Source organism: Colias croceus, chromosome 1 (genome assembly GCF_905220415.1).
Source record: "Colias croceus chromosome 1, ilColCroc2.1".
Lineage (NCBI taxonomy): Eukaryota > Metazoa > Arthropoda > Insecta > Lepidoptera > Pieridae > Colias > Colias croceus.
Window position 1 is genome coordinate 14,205,656 of NC_059537.1, and position 25,872 is coordinate 14,231,527.

General features: G+C 33.8%; 3 protein-coding genes across 3 annotated transcripts; 2 read left to right on the top strand and 1 right to left on the bottom strand.

Moving 5' to 3' along the window:
- The first annotated feature begins 938 nt into the window (after positions 1-938).
- LOC123706308 (cysteine-rich protein 2-binding protein) lies at positions 939-9,416 on the top strand. The gene is made up of 13 exons (XM_045655509.1): positions 939-1,213; positions 1,575-1,712; positions 2,123-2,271; positions 2,460-2,555; positions 3,416-3,548; positions 3,890-4,037; positions 4,302-4,696; positions 4,917-5,004; positions 5,434-5,624; positions 6,723-6,841; positions 7,189-7,370; positions 7,729-7,809; positions 9,308-9,416. Exons 1-13 carry the CDS (start codon positions 1,002-1,004, stop codon positions 9,398-9,400), a joined length of 2,025 nt encoding a protein of 674 aa, XP_045511465.1. The 5' UTR covers positions 939-1,001; the 3' UTR covers positions 9,401-9,416.
- On the bottom strand, positions 7,961-9,309 carry LOC123706325 (transcriptional adapter 2A). The gene has a single exon (XM_045655534.1). The coding sequence runs from the start codon at positions 9,285-9,287 to the stop codon at positions 7,983-7,985; it is 1,305 nt and encodes a 434-aa protein (XP_045511490.1). The 5' UTR covers positions 9,288-9,309; the 3' UTR covers positions 7,961-7,982.
- A 5,100-nt stretch (positions 9,417-14,516) lies between the features above and the next one.
- On the top strand, positions 14,517-17,054 carry LOC123693650 (dnaJ protein homolog 1). The gene is made up of 3 exons (XM_045638839.1): positions 14,517-14,651; positions 14,846-15,679; positions 15,970-17,054. Exons 2-3 carry the CDS (start codon positions 14,852-14,854, stop codon positions 16,201-16,203), a joined length of 1,062 nt encoding a protein of 353 aa, XP_045494795.1. The 5' UTR covers positions 14,517-14,651; positions 14,846-14,851; the 3' UTR covers positions 16,204-17,054.
- The last annotated feature ends 8,818 nt before the right edge of the window (positions 17,055-25,872 follow it).

The window sequence follows — 25,872 nt, forward strand, 5'->3', positions numbered from 1 at the left end:
TAAGATTTGTCATACGAATTAAAATTGTATTATAGGCATGAGCTAAGTGAGCTATAGAAATACAATTGGTATTTTGAAGCAGGTTCGTCCGCGGGTAAAACCGCGCGGCACAGTTAGTATGAAATAACTAAAATGGAATATTTTGGAATGGTTTCTTTAGAGAAAAGGCGCGACAATTTTGATATTTTATTTTTATACAAACTAATTAGAAATCATATTGACTGCCCCCAATTGCTTTCTCTGATTGGATTCCGGACGCCTAGTAAATTTCCACGTAAACCGATCCCACTATTATCGGTGCCTATCATGAGGACCACGTTGGGTTCCTTCTCTCCCATACCAAGAATATGTAGAAATTACAATCGAATAGTAAATCATACACTAGATATACATTTTGATAATATTGGAAAATTTAAACAGACGATGTAAGCGATCAACCATGTCAGTGTTTAATTATACTAGGTACCTCTCTTTTATACATGATGATGTTGTTTATTTATTTTGGAAAATGAATTAATTCTATATTTACTTTGAATTTTATATAATATTATGTAGTCAATTTTAAGGTAACGTTTTAATTTTATTTGTTTAGATTTCAATTAATTTTATTTCATTTGATTGATATAATTATTGTTATTTAAGTTTTATCATGTGATTATTTTAAAATGTAATTTATTAAGTTAAAATGTATTTAGTTAATCTGTTTATTATTATTTATTTTTTTTTGTAATTATTGTTGTGCATGCAGTGCTCATTTTTTATTAGTTGTCATCACTTCCTATATTTTTTGTGTATTTTTTATGTAAAAATTGATGTACAGCTGCTAATGAGCCTTAATAAAATAAAATAAAAAAATAACGTTTCCGAACTGCAAAGTGTAATGTCAATTGTCAATTTGACAGTTTATAGGTTATCAACCTGTCAGTGCTAATCGAATTTCGTTTTCAAAACAGAGTTGTTTATTTTCAAGTTATGTTTATTTTAATTTTATAACTGCAACGATGAGTCCCACTTGCAAATATTGCAATCAACCAGAGGATAAACAATTCCGACCAGGTCTATTATGCGAGGCGTGCATTTGTTTCGTGCATTTATCATGTTTAAAAAGTGCAGGAACACCGGGGGATTTTGATGGCGATGTGTTCTTTGAATTCACATGTGCAGACTGTTCACCTAGTAAAGAAGAATGTTTCAATCGTAATAGAATTCTGTGGTGAGTGTCGAGTTTGTAATTATTGTTTGATTCTTTGAACTTATTAAATCATGTAGAAAAGATAGACTTACAGTAAGAGTCTTGCTTGTAATGTATTGGATCACGAGTGTTCTACTGAAAAACTTCAGTTATGTGAAATTTTAGATAATTTCAACATTCTTTTAAATATTCAACATTCCATTTTCTAATGAGTAGGTATGTTAATATTAAGATTAACCACACTTAACAGATGTAACACAAAGATGGTAGATACTTTTAGATAATTCAAAAGATATGAATATAATCTGCATAAAAAGTTAAATAAACAGCAAGCACCATGTAGTATTTATCATAATGAAATTGTTATTTCAATTGTTTACAGGGTAAATGTAATTCTGCTAACACTATACCACCTCAGCAAGCACATGAGTGGCATCAGCAACCATGGCTACTTCCACTATAAGACACACATCTGTTCCTTCATTGATAGATATTGGGTGCTACTCTTTGGAGCTAAATGGTAAGTTTTTGTGAGTAATATTATTATGTACTAGCTGCACTTCGCGGTATCACTTGTGTGGCTCTGCTCCTGTTGGTCTTAGCATGAAGTTATATAGCCTATAGCTTTCCTCGATGAATGGGCTATCTAATACCTAAAGAATTTTTCAAATTGGACCAGTAGTTCCTGAGATTAACCCATTCAAACTAACAATCAAACTCTTCAGCTTTATAATATTAGTATAGATAAAAATCAATTGCTGTGTGTTTGCCCTAAAAAAGTATTATTAACTGATGATAAAGAGAATTTATAAGATAAAGTCTTCATCAAATTTCACTTATAATTTTATTTTACAATATAATATGTTACAATGTACAATGATAATAGTACACATTACAATTTACACAACACTGAATACCCAAAAATTACAGTAAACAGAAGAAAAACTGGATCGGCACAATCGCAGGTGCGCTATCAAGCTACAGCAACCTGCTCGTCCAGTCTGGTTCCGTACAGCTTGGTGAAACGGGCTGGTGGAAGCTGAAACATGACTTCACACCAGCAGTCGCTACTCATATATGTATGTACTAGTGTAATAACTTTGTCTGCTCTAAAAGGAATATATTGTGTTCTAGTATAAATAGTTCTAACAAGAAATTAAATATTGAAAAGTTAAAATCCAGCAGTGTTATTGTTTTCTTTTGAAATAACCGTAAGCATTTTAAACCTATGAAGCATAGAATTACAAATAGTTTTCAAAATTTTCAGTACAAGAGATATCTCGCGACAAACCAAAAGGAAGACTGAAGAACCTCACTACCATACAAGATAGAGAACTCTTCATAGAAAAGGTCACTGAAATGGGTAAGATATTTCATGTTTGTTTATTTGAACACGCTAATCTCAGGAACTACTGGTGTGATTTGAAAAATTCTTTCGGTTTTAGATAGCCCATTTATCGAGAAATGCTTTATATTATCATCACGCTATGATCAACAGGAGTGGAGCAATGCGGGTAAAACCGCGGGACACAGCTAGTTAAATACATAAACACTTTAATATGTGGCAAAGTAAATTAATAAAAACATGCCTTTAACACTCTGTAGTGTTGTAGCTATCCCCAGACACAAAAACAATATTATAAATTCTTTCACATCTATACATATAATAAATCTGTAGAAGGGTCAATTCTGTACATTGAAAATATTGAAAAAATAAATAGCAGGGGGTGTTACTGGATCGATACCAAACCCAAATATGTGATTAAAAAAATTTTTGTCTGTCTGTCTGTCTGTCTGTCTGTATGTTCAGGCATCACGTGAAAACTAACGGTTCGATTTCGATGAAACTTGGTATAATTATACCTTATTATCCTGGGCTTAAAATAGGATACTTTTTATCCTGGAAAAATACGTAGAAAAAAATTAATCTTAATTTTTCAGTTTTATCCATAGACGTTGTTCCGTAGAACCGCGAACACACGTTGCGTATTATTATAGGCCTAGCCGTATTTGGGAATTGGGTCCAATAGATATTTATAAGATGTTATTGACAGAGGTACTCAAAATGGAGAAATAACCATCCACGCGAAGACCGACATCCGCGCGGACGGAGTCGCGGGCGGAAGCTAGTTTGGAATAAATGAATAAAAAGATTTAAGCATACAAAGGGACAGGACAGAAAAAGCGACTTTGTTTTATACTATGTAGTGTTTTTCTCACTAGGTTACAAAGATCTTCTAGCAAATGAGGAAGATGATTTAAAGCCAATATTAAATCCAACGCCGGCCAAAAAACGTCGTTTGGAGTTCGAAGAGACGTCCAGCACATCACACGAAACATTCTATGCTGAAATCAAGTTAGTAACTTTTAATTTTAATGAGGGTATATGTCGAAGTAGTTAAGAAATATCTTCTATTTAAGTTTTTTAGGAGTGAAACTTCTTGAGGTGCGTTGAGACTAAAATTTCAAAGTCGCGTCACGTCATGGTGTAAGGCGACAATATTAGTTTCTTTGAATATTGCCAAAGGAGTTTCACTTCTGACACGTGTGCTCGGCACACACAGTCTTTGTATTCATTATTACATTTTTGACGTAATTGAAGATTGTATTTTTATTGAGCTTTTTACAGTCAAATGTGAATTAAAAAAATAATTTTATAGTGAAGGTATAAGAATATTTGTTATCAAAATTTCACAGAAAAGAAGAGAAGATAACACATATCAAAGAGGAGTTAGAAGAAGTTTATGATGCGTCGGTAGCGAGTTTCTCTTCAAAGGAAAATTATTCCGACATAGAAAATAATTTTAGAGGTTTTGAGTACGCACCAACAAGTCAATTGTTGCCAGTAAGCTATAATTCCTTATTATGAAAATAAAAATGATGAATGAAAATATAAAATAATTTTGAAGTGAAACTTCTATAGGCGCGTTGAGAGTAAAATTTCAAGGTCACGTCATGGAGTAAGTCGACGATATTGGTATCTTTGAAACTTTCCAAAGACGTATCACTTCTGACACGATTTCACACTATGTTTTTTTTTACAAATCCATCTAAATTTGGGACAATTAGGTGTACAATAATTAAAAATCCTCATAAACCCTTTTTACAGAGTGACTCCTCCAGCGTGCACTCTTACAAGCACTCTTTGCAATACGACTCCGACTCCCACAGCTCCCACAAAGACCTCACAGATACGGAAAAAAAGGAAAAGGAAAAGAAACCAAAAGAAAAACCTTACACGAGACGAGAGAACTTATTCTCCAAAGAATTAAACTCTATAGACATGCCGTGGTTAGAAGTGGGAGAAATTAAGGAGGTGGGAGTTAAAAAGGAAGTGGTGGGGATGACGGAGTACGAAGAAATGCAGTTGCTAAAAAATGTGGAGAATTTAATAGTAAAAGTTAGGGATGTGGAAAAAAGGGCCTATTTGTGCAGGATGAGGGCCAAATTGGCGCTCCGGAGGTTGAAGAGGCATAAACACTTGCCAATCTTTGATTTGGATAAGTGAGTATGTACTGTAGGTTAGGGCTGCAAAAATTATAAAGATTTTAAGAAAATAAAAAAATGGTAACACAATAATTATGAAATTAAAAATCTTTGCCTAAAGAAAAACTACTGTCAAATCTTCTCATCTCTCTGTGAAAGCTTACTCGACAAATATACAGTACATTTGTCACGGCTTATTTTAATTTTAATTGATAAATAATAAACGTGTTTTTTATAGGACTGTAAGAATATTGGGAGGTTACATATTGGAAGATCGACAAACCATCGCAAACCCAGAGAGAGTGCTTGATCGGTTCCAGAGATCGGTATGTACATACAATTAGGTTTTAATCAATTTTAAATTATTTTTTTGTTCAAGCTTCACAAAAATGTTGTTGTTTAACACTGAGTGTGTATAAATCTTATTGGCTTTTTTAAATGTTTCGTATTCGGTTAGCAATAAAATTAAATTGTAAAACTGGCATGATTATAAAGAGCAACTATGAAGTTTCTTGTCGGTTCTTCTCCGTAGATACTGCTTTCCGAATCGGTGGTAAATGTTAAAAATATGTAATGAGGATTCAAAAGTGCTTGTAGAAGAAGTCTAATTGAATAAATAAATGTTTGAGTTTGAGTTTGAATGGTCAAGTTTTAATTACTGAGTTGAAGTTACAAAAACGTATATTGTTTGTTTTTGTCTGTAAAACTACTAACATAATCATAGAACAAATATTTACTACATCTATTTTACACAGTATCTCCTTGACAACCTGAGCGGCACGGTAGCAAGCACGAACTACGGCACAGTGCTGCTGTCGAACATCGAACCCACGCCCTTCCGGTCCGCGTACTCGGGCTCCACGCTGCGGCCCTACATCCGCCGAGACGCGGAGACTTCGCCCCTCTGGTTGACGCTCATGGACGAGCTATTGCGGAAAACGCATCGGTAAGTTTGATGGCAACACTAAACACACAGAAACATGAACACGCATCACAAGATGACACACGTTAATCAATACGTCACATGCAACTTAAAACAACACATAAACAACACTACAGTAGTCACACACGCAACACAGCACAACACACCCAACACAATACGTAAGTTTACGTAACACGCCACTTCACACGCAACACAGCACGTCATACACGCAACAAAATACATAACTCACCACTTCACACGCATCACAACTCGACACACGCAATATTTTTATAGTAGACTATATACTATAACTAGGTTACCGCCCGCGGCTTCGCCCGCTTTGTCTAAAACCTAGTAAATTACTAAAACCTTCCTCTTGAATCACTCTATCTATTAAAAAAATTCCATCAAAATCCGTTGCGTAGTTTTAAAGATTTAAGCATACAAAGGGACATAGGGACAGAGAAAGCGACTTTGTTTTATACTATGTAGTGATGCACAACACGAGTTAACGCAACATAATACGACACTCGCAACACCACATTACATTGGCGAGGAGAGAAGCCGCGTTATACCAGCAAATAATCATTATAATATGGCGATACTTATTGCACGACGATGCGAAGCATCAGAGAGTGCTTTACGATCGAAAAATTTTTTTCGCCTCATTTTTGCAGCTATTCTTATTATTATAGCCTTGTTAGTTCACGGAATCAAGATATTTTGCATACTATTGTCGAGATAATTTAATGGAGATTAATCCCATACTTTTTAAAAATTGATTTACTTCAATAGAATTGGAAAAAAACACCGAAATATGTCAAAAAATTTTCCTGTCCGTCATGTGTGAAACCTGAAAACACTATAACTTGTGAAAAAATCCATCATTTGAGTTAAATTTTTTTTTTAAATATTCTAATCGACGATTGTAGGTCACTGAATGCGAATGATTAATTAATTCAGTGTCGTTTAATTGCAATTAATAAAAAACGAAAACTACAAGACTGTATATCTATATATATATATTTTTTTATATTTCATAATTAAATGAGCATTATGAGTCGTGCACTTTTGGATTTCCAAATATTTTTTTTTTTATTATCGCTATTTTTACCACTATAGTCACGAGCCGGACTACTCCCCCCCACCGCGCAGCACTATCGACTACTCGTACGTGCGCCCGCAACACATAGCCGCAGTCAACCGACTGTGCGCGCAGTACTTTTGGCCGGGGATCGACTGTGAGTTTTCTTACTAATTTTTAATGTATTCCTGTATAAATTGTAACAAATCACTTTTATTATGGGTTTGCTCCAGTGTGTGCTGCACCGCGTGCAGGGCGCTGTTTAAAATTTCTGCATGTAAGGAGTGTCAATGTATAAAAAACTAGTGGTCCGCTCCGGCTTCGCCCGTGGTACCTACATGTTTAAACTATCCTATCTCTCAAGTTGGATCGAACTGCACATGGTGTGCGAATTTTATTATAATCGGTTAAGTGGTTTAGGAGTCCATTTACATTGTGACACGAGATTTATATATATAAAAAATTAAAATACTACTAATTTTTACAATTTTTTCCACTATACAGTAACAGAATCGCTTCAATACCCTGAATTCAGTTGCGTTGTGACATACAAGCGCATAGTGGTAGCATGCGCGTTCCTAGTACCGGACGTGGGCGCGCAGCACGCGTACATATCGTTCGTGCTCGCACGGCCCGAGTGGAGGCGTGCGGGCATCGCTAGCTTCATGTTGTACCACTTACTACAGGTAAGGAGGGAAATAGGTATTTAACGGGTTGGTAAGTGTAAAAGGGACATAAATTTTTTTGAGAAAAAAAAGGGGGAAGGTTTTTTGTGATTTTTTGTAGTAATTTCACGTTGTAGGTGTGGGTTTTTAGTGGGAAAAGATGATTTAGATTATATGAGGCGACGGATAGGCCAGGGGCCGGAGTAACGCGCTTTGATTGAGTCCACAATATTTTTACCTTCTTTTCATACATTATGACTAAAATACTGATCTATGTAATTCTAGCTGTTGTTTTGTTGTTGTGTTAAAAATCCTAGTGTTATTCTTCATATTAACCAGTCTAAATGAAGGAATAATTAACCCATATTATATTTTTCAGACATGCACAGGGCAAGATGTAACACTGCATGTGTCACCAACCAACCCAGCCATTTTCCTATACCAGAAGTTTGGTTTTAAGGTAAGTTAAGAGCAGAAAGAACAATAATTATTATTGAGTAATTCTGCAAAATATTTTTTATCACTCAATATCAAAATATTTTGCTGATTCATAAGTTATTTTTAATTTCTGGATTAATATAAATCAATAAATATAATAAAACAAAAACAACTATTCTATATAAAAATATTTATTTACATATTAGGCAAAGGCTTGCTTATGAAACCTTCCTCAATAAAGTAATCATAGATCTTCCTTGTTTTATTCACATCTATTTTAACTATTCTCCTTGCGTCCAGCAACCGAAGGAATCCTAGTTTATTGTTCTCAGCTATAAGTAGGTTTTTAATTTCCAAATATGTCCGTGGTGCCAAACGAACATGCGAACATAATGTCTTCTCATTCTCTGATAGCAGATGAAAGCTTGGCATATCTACAATGTCCAGAGGCATCGACGTCTTCCTATATTTTTTGTTAGACACAGCACCACCATAGTAACCTATAACCAATTTGTTTTTAACAGGCGACTGACTGTCGTATTTCTTCGACATGACAGAAGTAAAATGTTTCTGTTCTTTAAATGCTGCTTCATTTTCTTTCTTCAAGTGTCTGTAAAGGCGAGCAGACTGCAGTGTCTTTATACCATTCTTACGATATTCAATTAGTCGAGATATCTTTTGCAAATATGTTTCTTCTAAGCTCATGGCCTCCATGAAGGCATCAAACTGCATGCCAGTCATAAATTGCATGAATGACAGCAGCCTCTCCGCTTTCACTCTAGTTATTGTAACATCAAACTTTTTTAACCATGACAGTAGTTTATTTGGCATAATTAAACCATGGTTTTGTATAATTTTGTATCTTCGCCGCCTCTCTTTTAGACGTGTGTTTAAAGCATTTGCCAAACTGACTTTCAGAGCATCCATACAATCATCTTCATCATCAGAATAAGTGTCTTCTATATTGAAAATATTTTCAGCATTCTGGTCATAACTTAGTTCAAATTCTGATCTGTATGCATTATATCCAGCAAGGTGTTGGTCTCCAGGATTGTTTCTTGGTGGGTTTGTACTTATTTCTATGCTGTATAAATATGGTATTGTGGGTTTGGGAAATAAAGACTGTTCTGTCTCTGGGAGTAGTTTAAGCTCGTCATATTGAACATTTTCGATGTAGTATTTCTTGTAGTGTTCCAGACATTCAAGTTTCGATCGCGTGTGTACACTTTTTGATATTTCTTCCCAATTTCCATAGCCGTATGTTGATAGTGCCGAAAGTAGTTTGCATTCTTCTTTTGCCGACCAGTTACAATTATCAAAAAGCGGAAAATCGTTTCTTCTGACTGCGTATTTGTGGTCACTTTTGTGTGGGCCGACTTCCTTGCCTGATGAGAAACACGGACAGCATAAATTTGTGTCACAGTCGCAGCATTCTATGTAAGGCTCGTGTGCCGCCTCGCTGCAAGCGTCGCATTTCACTTGTAATATATCGTTTGACATGTTTGTTTGTTTACCTACAGGTTGAAGAGCTGATTCAAGACTTTTACGAGAAGTACTACGACATCGACTACAAGGGCTGTCGGCATGCACTGTTTTTGAGACTAGTCAGATAATAAATATAAAAAATTACATGCCTTTTGTTTTATTTTCACTTAACACTTAAATTATAAATACGAATGATCTGAAATCGATGTAAAGCTTTGCAAATGTTGTGTTGTTTTTTATTAGAGATGTCAATTGTCAATCAAGTCAATGTCATTAATGATATTGGAACTGTCAAATGTCAAAGTCCATGAATGTTGCTACATCATGGTTGCAGGTTGCTACCTACCACGTTGCTACCTACTTCTATACATATAATAAATCTGTAGAAGGGTCAATTCTGTACATTGAAAATATTGAAAAAATAAATAGCAGGGGGTGTTACTGGATCGATACCAAACCCAAATATGTGATTAAAAAATTTTTTGTCTGTCTGTCTGTCTGTCTGTCTGTCTGTCTGTATGTGAAGGCATCACGTGAAAACTAGCGGTTCGATTTCGATGAAACTTGGTATAATTATACCTTATTATCCTGGGCGTAAAATAGGATACTTTTTATCCTGGAAAAATACGTAGAAAAAAATTAATCTTAATTTTTCAGTTTTATCCATAGACGTTGTTCCGTAGAACCGCGAACATACGTTGCGTATTATTATAGGCGTAGCCGTATTTGGGAATTGGGTCCAATAGATATTTATAAGATGTTATTGACAGAGGTACTCAAAATGAAGAAATAACCATCCACGCGAAGACCGACATCCGCGCGGACGGAGTCGCGGGCGGAAGCTAGTCATTAATATTATTAGGACACGAAACGAAAAATAATATTTATTGTTCTTACTATCTTCCATAACTCTCTTCGTATCAGATATAAATTCTGTAGAATATACTAAATATAACAGGCCCAAGAATTCATTTGCTATCCATTGAGTTAATATTAATATGGAGACGATACCGCCTACATCACTTATGTTCCACTCAACATACGTCATGTGGCGTAACTGCACTCAGTCGCTTGCTCGCTCATTGGCGCGAACGTCACGCTCATTTTTTATTTGTTTTAAAATGAAACGCATCAAATATGCCTACGTGTGTGTTACGATATTGCACAAATAATACAAAGAATACGGAAAAGTGCAAAGGAATAACTTTTCATCAGTAAGTAACTAGATAATAATTTTTAAAACTTAGTTAGAGCAAAATTTTTGGCGGGCGACATTTTGTCATAGATTAAAAATTTAAGATATGACATTGGGCATGAAATAAGTGTTGTTAGTAATATTTGCTGGCGTATATTTTTATAGTATAAAATAATAATTTTACATATTTAGAAAAGCATAGACTGGTTGTTAATTGAAAAAAGGTGAAATCATGAAATATTAAAATCAATTACTCAATCACCAATTTTTTTTTTGTTAATTGATTTTAATCAAGTTTTTAATTGATATTGTATAAGCTACTGACTTGAACGTATAATTGAATTATTATTTATTTATCTGCACTAATATTATAAAGAGGAAAACTTTGTTTGTTTGTTTGATTGTAATTAATAGGCTCATTAACTACTGGACCGATTTTGATGAAAGGAAAATGCCCATTTTTGGTACTGGTTTTTCTCATGCATCAAGACAACAATACTATTAAAAAAAATCTCGGCAATTTAGAGGCCTTCTTACCATCGGAAAATATATTTTGAACAGGGAATGTTTTGTAAAATCTATTAAGACATGTAATTGTTTAGATCCGTTATTATAGAATTAGTGTCCATTACCGGTTACCACGGTAACCAAGCGGTAACTTATTACATTTACTATGGTAAATAGCTAAATGTATTAATATCGATTATTGTTTTCATTGAATTACAAAAAAAATCAATTAACATAAAATCACTCTTTATGGTATTGTTTATACACTGTAGGTTGTTTTAACAAAGATAGTGAAGTAAAATAATATAAATATGTATATATAAAAAAAATATTATTATGACATAGCTTGGTAGGAAACCAGTTATTTCTTATTTGTTTCTTTCTTCGAATATGTAGTGAAAAAATGATTCAAACAACAACATGTAAACCGAATAAAAACTCAATTGGCATTTTTTATGTATATATTTAGGTTTTCTTGAAATCCGTCCCGGAAGATTTCTGGTGCCTACCTACACTAGCCGATGAACAGATAGACTTTGTCTGAAAGCATAAGCTCTACGCATAGATTAAATATGTTAATCGAAAAATAACCTTTGGACGATAAAATGTTACCTAAATCACACATAAATCGGGGTTATTTAAGTTTTGAGGTTATTTCACATTTTTCTCAATATCTTGAAAACCCCTGTTTTTATCACAAAAAAATCAATTGGTAGAAATCTTTTGAATATCGAAGAACCCTCCAAAACCACTCTGGCATTGACGCAACACTGTACTGTGGTCCATACTTTCATGGGCATTCTCCTTTGGCACAGACAATCTTGACCCTGAGAAAGAACATAGGCTACTTTTTATTGCGAAATATGTGCCACGGGCGAAGCCGGGGCGGACCGCTAGTTCAGAGATAAGTAATTAATATTTTTTCTATTCAAGGTTTCCATGTTTGGGCCGTGAAGAAAGGGAAAAATTATTTTTTTTCTAAAAAAGGCTCAATTTGTAAGGAATAAAACTTCCCATAGCCCTGACTGAACCTAAAACACGAAAAAAATTAAATTATTCCATATGACGTCACTATTTACATCATCCTATATTATATGCCAGATATTGTTAGCCCCGCGTAGTAAAGTCAGTTTATACCTAAAATAAATATTAAGTAAGTACAAAGAAAATTTCAAGTCAACGTGCATGTAAGGAGTGGCACCCAATAAAATAGACAGAATGAAACAAAGTGTCGCCTCTATAGCGGTGAGTCAGTGACATCGCATAATCTATGACTGTCTAGCCGTCATTCGCGCGCCCCGCGCCGCCGCGCTTGGCGCACAGATTTTGTTCGTGGTGTCTGCTCCATATTAATATTATCTCAATGTTGCTATCACGTTTTTTATTATTATTATGCACAAGGTCATCGGACGTGCATCGGACAATGAACGGCGTTATAATATTATGTAATGTTTTAAGGTTTTACAGTTCCTATTGGGGTAGACCACGGTAAACGAACAATGTTCTGGAATGATTTTTTTTCTTCCTCTAAAGTCTAAGCAAACTTCGCATTTATCTTTTAAAAGTGGTTTTTCAAAATTTTATTAGTTTAAATAATTAGATCATTCAACAAATCTCTTTACGTTTAGGTTTACCCTTTGATGAATAAATAAATATTTAGGCGCCCGTTAGTTTACATTAGCACCAATAGCACCAACTGTTACCTCATTTCTCACTTATTTAACTTTATGTCATTATATTGTTTTAATTATTAAACTGTGAATCCATTGCTCAATCGTCATAATAATTAATAATTTTATACGCATAATAATTCGTAATACTTCCATTTACTTTCACATAATTATATTAAAACCTGTAAATGTCGCTATGTGCAACGTACATTGTATTATTTAATAACAATATGCATGCAAGAACAACAGCAAACTTGCAATGGAGAGAAGCCGCGTTATACCAGCAAATAAACGTGAGAAATATGAAGGGTTATCGGCATTCGGTGTTCTAGATTCAATTGAGCGGACACGTGAATGTCTCGCTTTTTCTTTGACCTACATCCCGTTTTATCGTAGTCACGTGTGCCTAATGTATATTGTATGCGATTCGTATGTATCGTGAATAGTATTCTTAATGAATTATTGATCTATGCAGTCAGAATGGAAATTAATTGTGGAATAGTTTTACAGTTAATGTCCATTTTTTATAATTCAGTTTTTCGTAATCCTAACTATTACTATTATTAAGGCGAAAGTTTGTATGCATGTTTGTTACTCTTTCACGTAAAAACTACTGAACCGATTACAATGAAATTTAGCACACATATAGAAGGTAACTTGGATTAGCACATAGGGTAGGTTTTATCCCGGAAATCCCACGGGAACGGGAACTATGCGGGTTTTCCTTTGAAAACGCGGCCGAAGCCGCGGGCGGAAATCTAGTCACATATAAAATTTAAGCGCCATACACAACTAAACCTATTATATTTTAACCTCCTATTTTATAACAAAAGGTTTCCTGCCTGTGTGCGTAACATTCTGGTTTTAAGATTATGGTACTGAGGAACTTTAGCCATCATTAGCTTTACGTTAAGAATCATAAATCCATATCCTTACAGACCTTGGTCACGGTTCATTATTCAAAAATCTATAAATTAAATAAAAAAAAAATATATAATAATATAAATAGGTACACAAGAAAGCTAAGCAAGAAAGGTTACACCTTGTGTACGCCACGTGCATGATACTTTTGTGATCTTAATTCAATTGTAATAATTCATTGTATACCGTACGGTATAATTATGTAAAATAAAATATTGATTTATTAAAATGTAAAATAAAATATTGATTAATTAAAGTTGAAATAAGCTTCATCATAATACCTAAACCTTAGTTTATATTTTTTATTTTTTATTGTAGGTATGTAGTTAAGTACATAACTGAAAACCTATCTTTAATTTCTTAATACCTAATGAGCATAACGCGGAAAGTACCTAAACAGTTCCACCATTAATTTAATACAAACTATTCATCTCTACATATTATGTTAAACAAAAGTAGTAATATAAAAAAAAAATATACCGGCCGAATTGATAACCTCCTCCTTTTTTTTGAAGTCGGTTAAAAATTGCGTTCAATTGCATTTGCTTTCTCTATAATATTTATATTCTACACAACATTGAACCTTATTGCAACTTGTGATCTGATTTTACGTAGATTGTTCTCATTGCAACTTTTTCTTTCCATTTTGACGTTGTTTTTATTTCCGTAGTTGTTATTGGTTATTTAATATTTGCTTGCAACAATGCTATTGGTTTATTTTTTTGCGTCTCTTTTACGATTGGCTCAAATATTAAATCTTTGTTTGGATACATAGAGAACAGACTTTTTTACGTGCGACGTCACGCTTGAACTCTATAATGTGGCCATGTTTGAACAGTTGGAAATATATTTATCTCTTTCTATCTCAAGAGATTTTCAATGTTGCCGTGTATTTTATCTCGTATCTGCGTTGAGTGAAGGTCCCAGAATGTTCTAGACGTTTTAATGTATAAATTTTGGCGCGACGGCAGCGCTACGTTTCATTCATTTGTGAAGTAGATAGTGTGAACTTGTGAGTTGTGTTGTGTGTGATTATTTTTAGCAAAATCTGTAATTATTTGTAGATTTCGGGTTTAAAAGTAAATTGTAAGTATGCGTTGTATTTATTGTGGTATTGTTGCGTATTAACAGCTTCTATTTAGGAGTTTCTGTTCACCAAAACTGAAAATAAATTAAAAGTTCTAGAATATGTGAAATGTGCGGATCATCAGCAAACGTCTCCAAAAATGGTGTTAACCGTTCTAAGTGTAATCTAATGAGAATCTATTTCTTTGTTGTAGGTAAAAATGGCGAAGGATTATTACAAAATATTGGGATTGTCAAAAGGTGCAACTGACGACGAAATAAAGAAAGCATATCGTAAATTAGCCCTCAAATACCATCCGGATAAGAATAAATCGGCTGGAGCGGAAGAAAGGTTCAAGGAAGTCGCGGAAGCGTATGAAGTGCTGTCAGATAAGAAGAAGAGGAAGATTTACGATGATTACGGTGAAGAAGGATTGAAGGGAGGAGTCGGAGGCCAGAACGGACCTGGTGGCGGCCAGTCCTTCTCATACACGTTCCACGGAGACCCAAGAGCCACGTTTGCACAGTTCTTCGGCGCCGCCAGCCCGTTCCAATCGTTCTTCGACCTGAACGGTGGAAATGGGGGCACTACGATGTTCTTCGACCGGGATATGGACGTAGATTTCGATCCATTGGCGAACATGGGTATGGGCACAGCGAGACAGGGCGGCCCAGGTGGCGCTTTCAGAAGTCACAGTTTCAACTTCCACGGTTCGCCGAATAGAAAGGAGAAGACCCAAGATCCCCCGATCGAACATGACTTGTACGTGTCGCTGGAAGACATCGCGCGAGGATGCGTGAAGAAGATGAAGATATCTCGCCGTGTGATGCAGCCAGATGGCACATCGAAGAAAGAGGACAAAGTGCTGACGATTCATGTGAAACCTGGCTGGAAGGCTGGCACCAAGATCACGTTCCAGAAGGAAGGCGACCAGGGCAGGAACAAGATACCAGCAGATATTGTATTCATCATTCGCGACAAACCAAATCCATTGTTCAAGAGAGAGGGCAGCGACATCAGATATACGGCAAAGATCTCACTTAAACAGGTAGGTGTTTTTTTTATATTGTTTATTTTTTAAATGTTTGTGTTTAAGAAAACAATTGCAATACATTCTTTGTACTTAGCTTCATTTTTTATTCTTCATGAATGAATAAATATTGGTTAAATTATAATAAAGACTGTGTACATTGTTTAACTGTAACATGATAATTCACTTGTAGTGTAACTTCCTCGTAATCAGGAATATGATGTGATGAGTCACTTGTCATGGAAGTATTATATATGTAAACAAATCTGGAAATTTCTATGAGTACTAACCAATGTTTTTGTTTACAGGCCCTCTGTGGAACAATCATCCAAGTGCCTACAATGTCTGGTGAGAAGCTGACTGTCAACCTTCAAGGTGAGATTGTGAAGCCGTTCACTGTGAAACGCTTCCCCGGCTATGGATTGCCGTTCCCCAAGGAGCCCACGCGGAAAGGTGACTTGTTAGTGGCATTCGACATCAACTTCCCGGACAGACTGACCACAGGAGTCAAGGAAATCTTAATGGACACATTGCCCAATTAAAACCAAACAATTGGATATCTCAGAAACGGTTCATGCTCAATCGTTGTGGGACATTCCTTGTAGTGTTTGAATTTGGGAACTTCGTTATTTAATGTCGCTTCCGTTAAAAGAGTAGGATCTGCATTTAAGCTAGGCTATATGTTGCTGCAGTTGTGGTTATTGCCTACAGTCATTTAGATAATTTTGTGTGGCTGCTGTGAGATTGGATAGTATTGAATAATTTTTAACACGCAGTGTGTACTGATTTTAGTGATTGATTTTGTGGTTCTTTTTTTCCCTATCTTTTAGTTGGAAACATCCTTTACTTTGTCAAAATTTCCTAACTAGTGAATCTTTAAATAACAGTAAATTATAGCTGATTTTTATTTATAAATGTTAATTTATGACGGAACTACTAAATCAGTATGCACTGTTAGTGGATAAAGATGTTGTTGTGACTGAGTTATTTCTTTGTGCGTTTTAGTACAGAGACTGACTATGTGCGAGTATTTAAATTCAATAGTTGTAAATATTTTGTATTATTCATGTAAATATTAATTAGCAGTAATTGTAAGTTTTAGGTTTCCGTACTTAGGAACTTAGCTCACAGTTACAGTTTGTGCTTTGGGAATAGAAATTTGTTGTGTGCAGTCAGATTTATCTTGTATCTTAATCACTATATTCACACTTATTTAATCAATAGTTCTAGAAAATGCTAAATACTGATATTATTCAAAAATTGGAGCTGACTGTATATACCAAAACTAGGTTTCAAAGACTGATCATTAATATTTAGGTTCAATTGTTTGTAAGTGACAAAACTTATAATTATTGCTCTTAAAATAATGACTAATAAAAGAAGAATACTGAAATATTGATTTTTATTTCATTTTCCCTTCAGTTCTATTTTAATCTCAATTCTCAAAACCCTGAAGTTAATTCTGATTTACATCAGACATAGTTGAAATTAAATAACACGGGCTATGACATTTTGATGAGAACACGGAATTAGAAAACTAAAATAGAAAGATAATATTAGATCTGAAGACAAAATTTGTTCGTTTGAAAACTGAAATAAGTAACGCCGTCGCCTTGGCGCACAGCTGTGGAGTGTGGGGTATGGCGTCATCGACTGGCACGAGTGTAGACCTTGAGTGGGGACCATTTATATTATGAAAAATTATAAAACTAAGCCATTTCTATCAATTCAAAAATATTGATCATGTGCTAATAGTAGGTACTAAGAATTAATAGAATATAGATGCTCTATGATGCGAGCTCAATTAGTGAAGAAAAGAAAATAGGGAGAATGAATCGGCAAAGAAATTGTCCTTTTCATATTATACATAACTAGCTTTCCGCCCGCGGCTTCGCCCGCTTTGTCTAAAACCTAATAAATAATATTTTAAAACCTTCCTCTTGAATCATTATCTAATAAAAAAAACTGCATCAAAATCGGTTGCGTAGGTAGTTTTCAAGATTTAAGCATACAAAGGGACAGAGTAAGCGACTTTATTTTATACTATGTAGTGATTATTATCAATTGTGTGTATTTATACAACGAATCTGATTTACTTATATCATCACAACTGTTTTGTTTACAAACGAAAAAATGTCGTTCCTCAACTCAGTAGTAAGGAAAATGAACCTAAGTGCACTTAGTAAAAATTGTAAACATGTTTCTGTTACCTATGTAGATATGTATTGATTGTTTACTATTATAGTGTCGCATTGCGCATCTGATGTTTGACCTTTGATTTGATGATACTTCATATATGAATTTCTGATGAAGGACATTATGCATTCAAAGCCCTTTAATGAAATTCAACACGTGACAATTTTATTCATACATTCCAACGATATTTTGTGTGCATAACTAGATATACCTACTTACCTAATCATCAATTAAGTAGGTATTGAGAGAAAGCTCGAATATGATCATCGAAAAAAATTTGGTTGTTTTTTTTTAATGCTACATGAGTTTTATTCAAGAAAGATTAGAATGTATTCGTTCTAAATATTATAGTAATTATTTACCCTAACGATTAAAAACATTTATTTCGGTGTTTAGATGATATTCTAGGGCCTAGGCAGATAATCGCGCATGCGCTGTTCACACTACAGTCTATATTTTGAGCAATCTCAATCAGATATAAAAATATCTTCTACGTGGGCGGGCGCCTCTTGATTACATAAAGATTGTCATAAACTGCAAATTACAAGTTTAATTTGCGATAAGAGGCACGTGTGCATAAACTATATTTTGTTTTTTATTGTTATACCTGTAAATAAATTAATTGTTTGTTTTACTCACGATGCAGATGTTAAACTATACATTAATCAAATCAAATGCGTACCTATTCGATGTTAATATTATGTAGGTACTACATTTATTACACACCTTACACCTACCTATAATACCTTTATTTAAATGTTTATCGAGATTAATAATTATTAAGTATCCACCATTAGGTATATTAACACAGACCTTCATAACCTTTTCATAACGCTTTTCAAATATGTATCTTTTTAAAAATAGATAAGTAGGATCATTACAATACACACCATAACTTTCGAAAGTTCTTATAAAACCCGTGGTTGGTGCCTAGGTACATAAATAGCGCTCATATTTCACGTGCGTATTCAACGGTGAAAGAATTTTTGAAATCGCTCCAGCAGTTCCTGAGATTAGCGTGTTCAAACAAACAAACTTCAAAATAGGCATAGGTCGTCACATGGGGTACGCCACTGCCAGCAGGCAGAAATGATAACTCAGGGGTGGATGTCAGTTCTTCTCACAGTTCTTCTATACATCTATACAAATATTATAAAGAGGAAAGGTTTGATTTTTTGTTTGTTTGTTTGTTTGTATGAATTGAATAGGCTCCGAAACTACTTGGCAGATTTGAAAAATTCTTTCACTGTTGGAAAGCTACATCATTTCTGAGTGACATAGGCTATATTTCATTTTCAAAAAAAATAGGCATCCTTACTAAAATTACGATAACGTAATCCAAGGTGTGAAAAAAATATCAAAAAACTACCTTACATCGCGTGCGCTGCGAAAACTATTGATGATAGAACAAAATGATATACTACATTTTTTTAGAACACACCATTATCTACAAAAAATCAGCGGCAGCATATCTCTAACTATTACAGTCATGTCACAATAAGTGTTTTTTTTATTGAAAAAAAGAAATTAATATATATTATAAAGGCGAAAGTTTGTATGGATGTATGGATGTTTGTTACTCTTTCACGTAAAAACTACTGAACCGATTACAATGAAATTTAGCACACATATAGAGGGTAACTTGGATTAACACATAGGATATTTTTTATCCCGGAAATCCCACGGGAACGGGAACTATGCGGGTTTTCCTTTGCAAACGCGAGCGAAGCCGCGGGCGGAAATCTAGTTACTAATAAAAATACCTATACAAAGGTTGTGGATCAGTGGTCGCCTTTCCACACAAGGTCACAATACACTATATTATGATATTCTTAGTATACACGTAACTAGGTATTAATAAACTTATATTCTACGATTTAAAATATGAAACATTTTTTTTTTTTTATGTTTAAAAATTAAAATGATGAGGTTTTTAATTTTAAGAAGGAACTGCACTCATACAGAGTTTAAAACAAATTTTTCCATGCTTAAAACATGCTTAAAATGAAGATTTAGGCCAATGTGTTGATAACCAGATTGTTTGAAATAGGTGAGTCGAGGCGGAATAAATTTCATTGGAACAAGGGCAATGGACGCAGACTTTAGTCATCTCATGTTTTTCTCACTACAACAACCTATTTTCTCTTTTTTTTCGTTAAGAAGAACATCTTTTGTAACTATGATCAATATGTATTTTTGGTCGGTTATTGTATAATAAGGTTTTTAGGTAACAACTAATTATAGCTAGGTACCTACATAACAAAAAAGTAGTTAAAATGTACTTAATCAAAAAACCATTATGCACCGAGTCTATGTAAAAAAAATGTATTTAAATTGAGTTAATAATATGTAGTTAATAATATTATGTACTACGTAAATGTATTGTAATTTGTAAAAGGACTCATAAATGCAGTAATGTTCTAGAAAACTACAAATTAGAGTCGTGTCAGTGACCGAAAACACAGTAAAAAATCCGTTAGATAGGTACCTACCAAGAAGCTTATATTTAGATACTAGCTTCCGCCCGCGACTCCGTCCGCGCGGAGAAATTAAGAAAAATTAAGATTAATTTTTTTTCTACGTTTTTTTCCGGGATAAAAAGTATCCTATTTTATGCCCAGGATAATAAGATATAATTATACCAAGTTTCATCGAAATCGAAACGTTAGTTTTTAAGTACGTGATGCCTTCACATACAGACAGACAGACAAAAATTTATCTAATCACATAATTGGGTTTGGTATCGATCCAGTAACACCCCCTGGTATTTATTTTTTCAATATTTTCAATGTACAGAATTGACCCTTCTACAGATTTATTATATACTAGCTTCCGCCCGCGACTCCGTCCGCGCGGATGTCGGTCTTTGCGTGGATGGTTTATTTCTCCATTTTGAGTAACTCGGACAATGACATCTTATAAATATCTATTGGACCCAAATACGGCTAGGTCTATAATAATACGCAACGTGTGTTCGCGGTACCTACTACAGAACAACGTCTATGGATAACTGAAAAATTGAGATTAATTTTTTTTCTACGTATTTTTCCAGGATAAAAAGTATCCTATTTTACGCCCAGGATAATAAGGTATAATTATACCAAGTTTCATCGAAATCGAACCGGTAGTTTTCACGTGATGTCTTCACATACAGACAGACAGACAGACAGACAGACAAAAAATTTTTTAAACACATATTTGGGTTTGGTATCGATCCAGTAACACCCCCTGCTAGTTATTTTTTCAATATTTTCAATGTACAGAATTGACCCTTCTACAGATTTATTATATGTATAGATATAGATAAGCTTCTTGGTACCTACCAAACTATAAAACTTCCTGTGCGACTGATTTCTTTTTTTTAAGACTATTTGAACAAAAACCACTGAGGTAAGTACTCAATTTTACTTACATTCTATTAATTGCGAATTATTCATAATATTAATTATGTTATTCATTATTGCACGCCTCATAAGCGAAGCGTTGAGGTGGGTACTACTGTCACTTCGCGCAAAACATCTGATTTTTCAAACTTAAAATGTCTTTATGTATCATACATTGCACTTGTAAGATAATACATACACAAACATATTAAGAAAAAACACTATTTTTAACATTCATGATATTTTTGATGTCATTTTTGTTATTTAAACTAGTTAAAAAACAGTTTAAAAAAGTTCTGTCTTGGACGTCCGTGTGTCTGTATGTGCGGAGGATTTTCTTGTTAACACGATAGCGATCGAAATACTTTACTAATCGAGTCTTTTTTTTTCTCTTACGCTTGAGTATGCTCAGGAATAGAACCCTTTCATTTTTCAGGGTCTGATTCGATGTGGTTTAATTGTTATTAAATAAACAAAAAAAAAATATCGACTGTTCTCCATAATTTTTTAGTATATCTATATATATTCTTTATTTTTTTATATTTATAGTGTACTCAAAATTCACCATTATAAACTCGATTCTTTATACTATAAGCCAAGGTTTAAAAAAATAAGTTGATAGTCAGTCCCTTAAACCTGCGCAGTTTCACATCTAGGTGGGGCCACAAGAAAAATAGCTCAATTATTACGGTACCGCTTTCTTTACTTTTCCAACTGTTTTAATTTATTTCTTTTTTATATTTATAGTGTATAAATAATCAATTTTATTGTTAAGGATGAGATTATGAGGCGTGCACTTTTGGATTTTCCAAACTATTTTTTTTATTCGAAGGAGGTTAAAAATAATGCAAGTTACACACGCTATTTTTAGTCTGTCATTTACACAAGGCAATTTGTCTAGGTCGTTTGAGTACCTACCTCTGCACCGGAAAACAATGTTACCTATATCATCTCAATAATGCATTATGCTCCCAGTACATATTATATAGGTCATCACCAGACCTGTGCTAGTTACCTAGTTCCTCTCTGCACTATAGCTAAATCTGATTCAATTGTTTGCCAAGCCACTGATCAGTACATAAATAGTTATCTACTACGTGCAGAATAGTAACTGCAAAAATTTTTGATACTATTTGACTTAGGTAGCCTAAAAATATTAGGTTTTTATTGCACTTCATGTAGATTATTTAATTCTGAGACAAATTTAATGTAGTATAATAATATAGTATCTGTAGCCAAATAGAAACTGCTGTACTTTGGCTATACTACAATGTACATTTAATCTTAATTGAGCTATGCTATGCCCCGGAAAGTATCTACCTAAAAATAGCTGATAGGATCAACTATTTTTTAAATGGTCTGAAGACTGAAACTCGCCTTTTAAATGATCTAAAATACATACATAATATTGTTAGTTAAATATAAAATAAAAAAAGACGCTTTAGTAAGAGGATCAATAAACAGTAATTTTTTTTATGAAAAAATAGGTACATAGTTACCTACCCGAAATTTTGTGGGTCATTTGTGACAGGATGGCGGTTCTACAAGGCCGGGGTCAACTCATTATTGCTCTGAGGTACGCAATGACAAAAAGAAAAATGATGGTCAGAAGGCTGATACCGGATACCTTAAGATACTATAACGTTTTATATTAGAGAATCTTAACATAAAATATTATATTATCTTCACCGTGTGTGACGCGCTTAACTGATAACAATATAAATAATTTATATGTGAACTAGGTACATCCCTAAACTATCAAATAAGTGCCAAAAATGTATTTATAAATTGATATTAAGTACTTATACAATACTAGGTTTCCGCCCGCGGCTTCGCCCGCGTAGTCAAAGAAAAACCCGCATAGTTCCCGTTCCCGTGGGATTTCCGGGATTACGTCATTTTCCCGGGATAAAAAGTAGCCTATGTCCTTTCTCGGGTATCAAAATATCTCCATACCAAATTTCATGAAAATTGGTTCAGTAGTTTAGGCGTGATTGAGGAACAGACAGACAGACAGACAGAGGTTACTTTCCCATTTATAATATTAAATATTAATATGGATATTCATTTAAAAAACTTGCCAGGCCAGAAAAATACCTGCACTTTAAATTTAATTTAGGTCAGTGGGTGAAAAGGTCAAGTTATGAACGCTTTTAATGCGTTCTCGAACGAGAATTATGTTAATTTTTCACACACTATGATGCATTCCTGAACAGCATTTCTTGCACAGATTTAATAATACGCACCCATTTTTATTACCTAATGAAAATTAAATAATACTAAAACTAATCCCGTAATTTCCAGAAAATGCAACAAATAAAACTGAAATTGTAATTCAATTGGTGATCGCAGCGATTGTTTAGATTACGTCTTAACTAATGAAATTATGGAATATTTATTTAAGTCCTAACTCGTGAATATAGTATTAATATTATACGTAACGATAACGGAAACTAAGCTAATAGATCGTTGCAGTTGAACGTTCACTACGCGATGCTTCGCGACCAAGCTTCCAGTGCCTTCGAGAAGGAATAACCAATAACCTTAGGAGACTCGACCGGTATCTGCGTGCAGCTACACAACATTATATAAATATGTTCTAGCAAACCCGTTTGGGTTGCCAGATCCCTAAACGCAAATACCCTGATATTTTTTTTTAGAATTGTGATATAAGTAACTAGTCTGCATGTAAATATAATGTAAGATTTTTTAAATCGCTGATTCTAATTTACAAATAAAGTTTGTCATTATTGAAATAAATGAGTAGCTTGGGTCTCTATAATCTACAATCTACATAATATGGAAAAGGATAAGTCTACCGATATGAATAAATAAAAAATTTGACGCAGCACTGCACTGTTTAGAAAGCGAAATAAAAAACAAATAAATCTAATGCATGAAAATATAATTGTTCATAAGTATTTGATCATTACTACGCACTGATGCGTAATCTCCCCATAAATAGGCAAAATTTATTATGCTGCTCCGTTAAAAAAAAGAATACACGTGCTCTGGCCGGATCACGTGTGCGTAAAACGTGACGTGTGATTACAACCACGCGACTTCATATCGAGCGCGCGAACGTCATTATTAACCGACCAATTTGAAAGGTCATTTCACAAACGCCTTGTTTACCCAGGTATTTTAAATAAATAAAAATGTGTGCGTGTACACACGTAAGAAGTGAAACTTCTCTATGACCTTATTTTTCAAAAAATAATTTACTATATGCAACTTTACAGAAATACGTCGAATCACGCGTGGTAGGGATAAGAAAAATATGGCGCGTAACGGAAAAATGTTACACTAAATTTTTTTCCAACCCCGATAAAGAAGTTTCACTTCAAAAAAAGCGTAATTCAGAGTCGTATTAATTTTCTATTGTATGTAAAGGTGATGAGAAAGTTTTCTTTAAAATAGTTTAAAATAGCGATACAGTTACATACAGCGATGCAGACATCAGTCCTCTTTATTTTTGTCGGATTATGCATATAAGACAGCACTTTGACCGTGCTCTAAGTGCTCTAACCCAATATTTAATAAGCATTTCCTTTCTTTCGTGACTTGCATTGCAATTTACAATGTTCTGGTTAATTAATGGTTAATATACTTACAAAGAGCTCTTATAGATATACCTAATTATAGATCGAAGTAAATTAATTTTCTTGAGTTGCTGATAAATTAGTGGAACACCAACAAAACATTTATCATTTTTACTGCAGCTAGGTATTTACTATTTTAACGTTATAAAAATAGATCAAGCTTAAAAATATAGGTACCAACAAGACAAGATACTTATTACCTATTATAATTAGGATTATAATTAGGTACATAATATGACATAGAGTCAAACAGTACAAGAACGCATTGTTTTATTTTATGGAATGTTTATATTAAATATTACCTAAGTACATATATTTTTTTGACGATTAATCATTTTCAGACATACCTATTATTTTCGTTTTGTGTTACCTTCATTAAATCAGTAGATAATTAAGTTCTATGATGCAAAAAATAAATATAAACTCTATATTGTTACATTGACGTTAGTATAGACGCAAGTGCGTTGGAATCATCTCGGAATTCATGATCAAGGTAGCATCAATCAAGATAAGTCAAGCAGGAGACATTGTTATCTGTTGCATTAATATTATTGTCTGCGGAAAATCTGCCAAAAGCGTACCTACGTCGTTTAATTTTCCCGCCAAAATAATATATAATATATAATTATGTAGTAGGTATTCTATAAAAGTATTGCATTTTTGTTTTTCCCTGCTAATTATAAATACATGATACGTTTAACTTGAATGAATATAATGCAATTTGTTTTAAGGAATAAATACTGATAATTAATGAACCATTCAAAATGTATACGGCCATCATTAGTCATTAATAATTAAGATAATTATTATATGAAAGACAAAGGAGTACGTCATTCGCTAAAGACGTCACCAAATTTGACTTTCCCTTATATGCACGTACATTTCGAGATCATGCTTGAACTTTAAATATATAATATGTAGGTTATTATTTTGGCGTCATATGCAATTATATTATTAAGTATGTAGGTATATCTTTACGTGCGGTAACGATAAGAACCGTAGAATTTTCTCGAACGCACCTTTGTGTTGT

Bases quoted from the DNA above. Each gene is read 5' to 3' on its own strand.
- LOC123706325 (XM_045655534.1), bottom strand. From the start codon at position 9,287: ATGTCAAACGATATATTACAAGTGAAATGCGACGCTTGCAGCGAGGCG.
- LOC123706308 (XM_045655509.1), top strand. From the start codon at position 1,002: ATGAGTCCCACTTGCAAATATTGCAATCAACCAGAGGATAAACAATTC. The intron at 5,005-5,433 runs GTATGTACATAC...TATTTTACACAG, and splicing joins TTGATCGGTTCCAGAGATCG to TATCTCCTTGACAACCTGAG. The intron at 7,810-9,307 runs GTAAGTTAAGAG...GTTTACCTACAG, and splicing joins ACCAGAAGTTTGGTTTTAAG to GTTGAAGAGCTGATTCAAGA.
- LOC123693650 (XM_045638839.1), top strand. From the start codon at position 14,852: ATGGCGAAGGATTATTACAAAATATTGGGATTGTCAAAAGGTGCAACT. The intron at 15,680-15,969 runs GTAGGTGTTTTT...TTTTGTTTACAG, and splicing joins CAAAGATCTCACTTAAACAG to GCCCTCTGTGGAACAATCAT.